Source organism: Lampris incognitus, chromosome 5 (genome assembly GCF_029633865.1).
Source record: "Lampris incognitus isolate fLamInc1 chromosome 5, fLamInc1.hap2, whole genome shotgun sequence".
Lineage (NCBI taxonomy): Eukaryota > Metazoa > Chordata > Actinopteri > Lampriformes > Lampridae > Lampris > Lampris incognitus.
Genome location: NC_079215.1, coordinates 6,917,994 through 6,924,175, shown reverse-complemented (window position 1 = coordinate 6,924,175; position 6,182 = coordinate 6,917,994). Strand labels below are relative to the sequence as shown.

Below are 6,182 nucleotides of genomic sequence, written 5' to 3'. Positions count from 1 at the left end.
CAAAACAGAATATGTATTCAGTAACTTTCAGATATATGTAACAAAACAGAATATGTATTCAGTAACTTTCAGATATATGTAACAAAACAGAATATGTATTCAGTAACTTTCAGATATATGTAACAAAACAGAATATGTATTCAGTAACTTTCAGATATATGTAACAACAGAATTTTTATGCAGTAACTTTTAACAATGCAAACGGGAGCGAGATCTCTTATTAAAATACAATAAATTACACTTGTGAAACAGATGTAATTAGAGAAAAAAGTCCTGTTACCCTTTATAGTTTAGGTAGATAAAGGTCGCAGTCACCTTTGAGTAAAATAATCCTATTTCTATAAATGTCATAGGATCTTTTTTTAAAAGATATTTTATTTTCACGGACCCCTTGCAATCACACCACGGACCACTAGGGGTCCGCGGACCCCCGGTTGAGAAACACTGCTCTAGAAAGGGAGATGTGGGAGTGGTCTCATCCCCCGGATAAAGGGGGCGCGAGGGAGTTAATAAAGGCAGTCTTGTGTACACGGTGTCAGAGTGTCTCTCTTATAACTTAACATTTGTCATAGTTCAAAAGATTCAGGTTAAACGATTCTATCAGAATCTATCATCGAGATCGTAGTGTTAATATAATTGTAGTCGATTAATGTGACGTTCAGAGCTCAGGTCCAGATTGCTCGCTCAGACACGTCATCATTTTAACATTACTAACTAACATTTTATTGCTGGTAACGTTAAAAAAAGAAGAAAATTGACGTCGGATCCTTTTACAAACAACGTACAAAGAATGAATAGCAGACTATTCAAAGAATGAGAATTTAAAAAAAATAAACAAAAAGAAATGAAAGGATAGTACCACTTTCAATCCAGTAGAGGGCGGCAAGGCAATGTTTCGTCCGAAAGCGCGTTTAAAAACCAAGGAGGAGGAAGAAGAGTTTCGCGTTCTCTAGCCAATCCGGGTTGAGCATTTGATGGTGGGCGTGGCATGAATTGAAAGACCTGACTAGCTGACGCTGCCACGTTAGCTTGGCAGCTACGTCTGGTACGCCGAAACATATTTTGCAGGTTTTCTACACAGTGGATGTTAAAAGTGGATCTATGAATTGAGTATTTTTAAGTGTTCCGTGCAACAAAAGTGGATAATTAGTTGGCATTGGCTGCCGTGAGATACTGATTAACGCAGCGTTAACTCTCTCTGCTAATGGCTTTTTGGCTAACGTAGCCAGCCGATCGCAGCTAGTTTGTTTACGTGTTTGATTCTGTTTGTATTATGTGTCTCTTAAGGACCGGCAGAAATGGCGTCGTTGACGGCGACAGAGCGAGGACTAGGGTCGGGTGCAATACCGCCAGCCGAGCCAGTTGTACCCGCCTGCATGTTTGCACCGGACCGGGGGTGCTCCGGCGATCAACCCGGCGGAGAGGGTTTTGAGGACAGCGAGGCTACAAACGGCGAGTCTGTGGATCATTTAGACTTTAGTAGTAAGGTAGGCCAGTCTGTTACTGCAGTGTTTGAGTCTCCAGTTGTTCTTTATATTCGTGCAGTTCAGCTCCTGACTTTGCAAAACTCCCTTAGTGTTGTCTGGTTTGCTTGACAACCCGTCACTGTATGCAGCCAGCCCGACACGTTGCATGTTATGGTGGCTCCACATAACATAGGAAAGGTGACACGTATGTAGTCATGGACTGCAACCAGCTGGCAGCCGACCCTGCATGTCATGATGCTGTTTGCTGTTAATTGTATTAGAACATAGCTGTTTTGAGAACAATGCTGAATATAGATTTGATTAAAAAAAAAACTTTGTCACTGTAATTAACTTGAGCAGACTAATATTAAACCTTATGAACATATTTTGTATCTGTTATTGTTCATCTCTTTGAAAAACTCCAGTTTCGACTTCTGAAAATTGGATGAAAATTGATCGTCGGTATAACTGTTGGTCCAAAAGCGTCAGCTCAGCACTTCCAAATATGCTTTTTGTCATCCTTCTTTCTACCTCCATTCATTCAGCTGGTCCTAGTCAGTCCGACAGGGGAACAGTATGAATCATTACTACGGCAGCTGAGGCAGCGGATGGATGAGGGCTGTGGGGAGACCATCTACGTGGTGGGAGTGGGCTCAGGTAAGGGACAACCTGTTCAAAGCAACACAGATAGTCGCCAATGGACAGATCTGATGTGACTGTTAAAGATCACTTCATGCCAGGCGTCTGGGTAGTGTGGCGGTCTATTCCGTTGCCTACCAACATGGGGATCGCTGGTTTGAATCCCCGTGTTACCTCCGGCTTAGTCGGGGCGTCCCTGAAGACACAATTGGCTGTGTCTGCAGGTGAGAAGCCGGATGTGGGTATGTGTCCTGGTCACTGCACTCGCGCCTCCTCTGGTCGGCCAGGGCGCCTGTTCGGGGGGGAGGGGGAACTGAGGGGGAATGGCGTGACCTTCCCACGCGCTACGTCCCCCTGGCAAAACTCCTCACTGTCAGGTGAAAAGAAGAAGCAGCTGGTGACTCCACATGTGTTAGAGGAGGCATGTGGTAGTCTGCAGCCCTCCCCGGATTGGCAGAGGGGGTGGGGCAACAACCGGGAAGGCTCAGAAGAGTGGGGTAATTGGCTGGATACAATTCGGGAGAAAAAGGGGGGGAAAAAAAGATTGCTTCATGTCTATGCTTCTGAGTTGAGACAAAATGCTTCCTGAAGTATGACCAGTTAAACACAAGAATGTCTTGTTAAACACAGGAAGGCAAAAGGATCTTCTTATAACAGATTCACCTGTCTTTTCCTTGAACCTCCTAAATGGGGTTCTCTTCCATGAAGGGAGAAATAAAGAAAAATGTATAAAGTCCTATTCATAGCACTCAAGCAAGTACTGAGCATAACTCTAAGCACAGCTGCTGCACTGACTTAGGCAACTCCTTAATGATGATCATCATGTATATCCAAGTCCTGGAAAATGATTTCATATAAAGAGGAACCCTGACATGTCCTCCCTCGGAGTAAGAAAAATACCTTTTCATGCATTTCCCATCACAGTTGAAAGTGTCGTAATTGCAGGCACTTCATATATTTTATTTATCAGATTAGGTCTAAAATGGAAATGGTTTGCACTAAATGATTACTAAGGTTTCAACTGCAGTGATAAGCTGAGTAGCCAAATTGATCAATTTAAATCAACTGTTGAGAATAAGGGTGAAATGTTCGCTCCTAAATTTGGACTAATGTTGGCTGTGAAATTGCTGCTTCACTTGGAATATAATTTTCCTCAATATGTAGTTTAAAGAGAATATCATCTCCTTTCAGTTTATAACCACTGTTTTATTCCCCTGATGGTTGGCTGTTTGATTTCAAAACCCCCAGCTAAAACTCTCATTCATCAGCCACAAACACACATACACACATGCAAATGCTTTTGTTGACAATTGGGTTAGTTTCTGCTCACCACAGCAAATGTCTGACCCATGTGACCTGTTAGGGGTCAAAGGGCATGTGTGGTAGGGATCTCCTGGTACCCGACTCTGCACTGGGATAGTCGGTAGTTTAAAAGTTGTGCTCAGACGACTTGGCTGACCGAACACATCAGGCTGCCATGACCAGTGTCGGTCGGGGACGTTTTGTTTACATTTACCGCATGTAGTCAAACACAGGTGGGGTTATCTGAAGATTAAACAATCGGTGTGTTTATTGATTTAGGTTAGGTGAAGGCCTAACATGAAACTGAAAAAATGGAAAGTCTGTGCGCTTTCGTTTGAATCAAGTCAAATTCAGATAATCCCAGCTGAGCTGTATTTTATACAGCACTTTGATCAAGAGGTCCGTAAATCAGGAATGAGATACTTGACTTGTTTTAGTAACACTTCACCATCACACATCAGCACATGATAAAATCATTATTACAAGTCATGTCTGCTGTAAACCGCAATGCCTTAATTACTAAGGTATCATTGTAAAAAGAAAAGTAATTTCAAAGATGACTCCATGACTTTTCCTTTTTTCTTTTTTGTAGTTTACATAATCATGGAATATTAGCAGAGGTACCTGGAGTTGCCCGGGGAAAATGTTGTAACCAAAACAATCAACACAATCTGCTGCCGCCGCTGCAAATCACCACAAAATAAACTCAATTTCGCAAATAAATCAAATTTTTTTACTTGGTTTTTGAAATATTTTTTGAACTGTGCAATCCTTGGAAAGTGCTGATTCTAAAGATACCTTTCTTTTTGTTCTACAATGAGTATTTCTGGAGTTTTAAGTGAACATACAAACATACAATCTTGCTTTATATATATCTATATATATGTAGATATACACTCACCGGCCACTTTATTAGGCACACCCGCCCAACTGCTCGTTAACGCAAATTTCTAATCAGCCAATCACATGGCAGCAACTCAATGCATTTAGGCATGTAGACATGGTCAAGACGATCTGCTGCAGTTCAAACCGAGCATCAGAATGGGGAAGAAAGGTGATTTAAGTGACTTTGAACGTGGCATGGTTGTTGGTGCCAGACGGGCTGGTCTGAGTATTTCAGAAACTGCTGATCTACTGGGATTTTCACGCACAACCATCTCTAGGGTTTACAGAGAATGGTCCGAAAAAGAGAAAATATCCAGTGAGCGGCAGTTCTGTGGGCGAAAATGCCTTGTTGATGCCAGAGGTCAGAGGAGAATGGCCAGACTGGTTCGAGCTGACAGAAAGGCAACAGTAACTCAAATAACCACTCATTACAACCGAGGTATGCAGAAGAGCATCTCTGAACGCGCAACACGTCGAACCTTGAGGCAGATGGGCTACAGCAGCAGAAGACCACACCGGGTGCCACTCCTGTCAGCTAAGAACAGGAAACTGAGGCTACAATTCGCACAGGCTCACCAAAATTGGACAATAGAAAATTGGAAAAACGTTGCCTGGTCTGATGAGTCTCGATTTCTGCTGCGATATTCGGATGGTAGGGTCAGAATTTGGCGTCAACAACATGAAAGCATGGATCCATCCTTCCTTGTATCAACGGTTCAGGCTGGTGGTGGTGGTGTAATGGTGTGGGGGATATTTTATTGGCACACTTTGGGCCCCTTAGTAGCAATTGAGCATCGTGTCAACGCCACAGCCTACCTGAGTATTGTTGCTGACCATGTCCATCCCTTTATGACCACAGTGTTCCCATCTTCTGATGGCTACTTCCAGCAGGATAACGCGCCATGTCATAAAGCTGGAATCATCTCAGACTTGTTTCTTGAACATGACAATGAGTTCACTGTACTCAGATGGCCTCCACAGTCACCAGATCTCAATCCAATAGAGCACCTTTGGGATGTGGTGGACCGGGAGATTCGCATCATGGATGTGCAGCCGACAAATCTGCTGCAACTGCGTGATGCTATCATGTCAATATGGACCAAACTCTCTGAGGAATGTTTCCAGTACCTTGTTGAATCTATGCCACGAAGGATTAAGGCAGTTCTGAAGGCAAAAGGGGGTCCAACCCGGTACTAGCAAGGTGTACCTAATAAAGTGGCCAGTGAGTGTATATATAGAAGATGAAAGTGTAGCAATCCTGGTGGGGACATTGGGTCATCATGGCAATACAAGTTGGGCGTACTGAAGGGGGGTGTAGCACAACCAGAGATTTTCTACGACATCGGTAGCCGAAAACAAGAGTAGACGCCTGTAGATAAAAAGTGACGACGAAAGGGACAAACGATAAGATGATATATCATCCAAACAGAGACCTGCCGTCTCTATTGTTGTACAGTCAAGTGGATGTGTTGACGTACATCACCAGCGGCTCTCAGGGTACGGGAGAGCCGATTTAAAGATGTGCAAGTATTCTTATAAAGTACAAAGACTAGGTTTAAACACAACATGGAGATAAGTTTAAAAAAATCTCTTGTATCTTAAAGAATAATAGTTGTTATTTTTGGGGTTTGAGTTTTTTTTTAATTAGCTGCTTTTGACTAACCCAGATTCAGGCAAGCCATTTTCAAGTACATTTTTTATTTCAATAGATAAATCTTAAAATAATCAAGTTATAGTGTAACATACCATACAGGAAGTTAAATCTCAAAAGTCCTTCTGTCCCAACTATACTTAGCACAAAAAGTAAGGAATTTGTGTTTGGTAGATTATTTCTTTGTTGTAGCAATGCTTCTTGGCAATAAATCTTATAGCGTTGGAAAGCCTGTTTAT

General features: G+C 42.5%; 1 protein-coding gene across 1 annotated transcript in view; it reads left to right on the top strand.

Annotated features, from left to right (window-relative positions):
* Window positions 1–942: 942 nt before the first annotated feature.
* LOC130112746 (GTP-binding protein 1-like) overlaps window positions 943–6,182 on the top strand; it is a 45,764-nt gene continuing 40,524 nt past the window's right edge. The window contains exons 1-3 of the mRNA XM_056280226.1: window positions 943–1,045; window positions 1,288–1,487; window positions 2,012–2,123. Coding sequence (XP_056136201.1) covers window positions 1,299–1,487; window positions 2,012–2,123 — 301 coding nt within the window. The 5' untranslated portion in view covers window positions 943–1,045; window positions 1,288–1,298. The remainder of the gene's footprint in view (window positions 1,046–1,287; window positions 1,488–2,011; window positions 2,124–6,182) is intronic.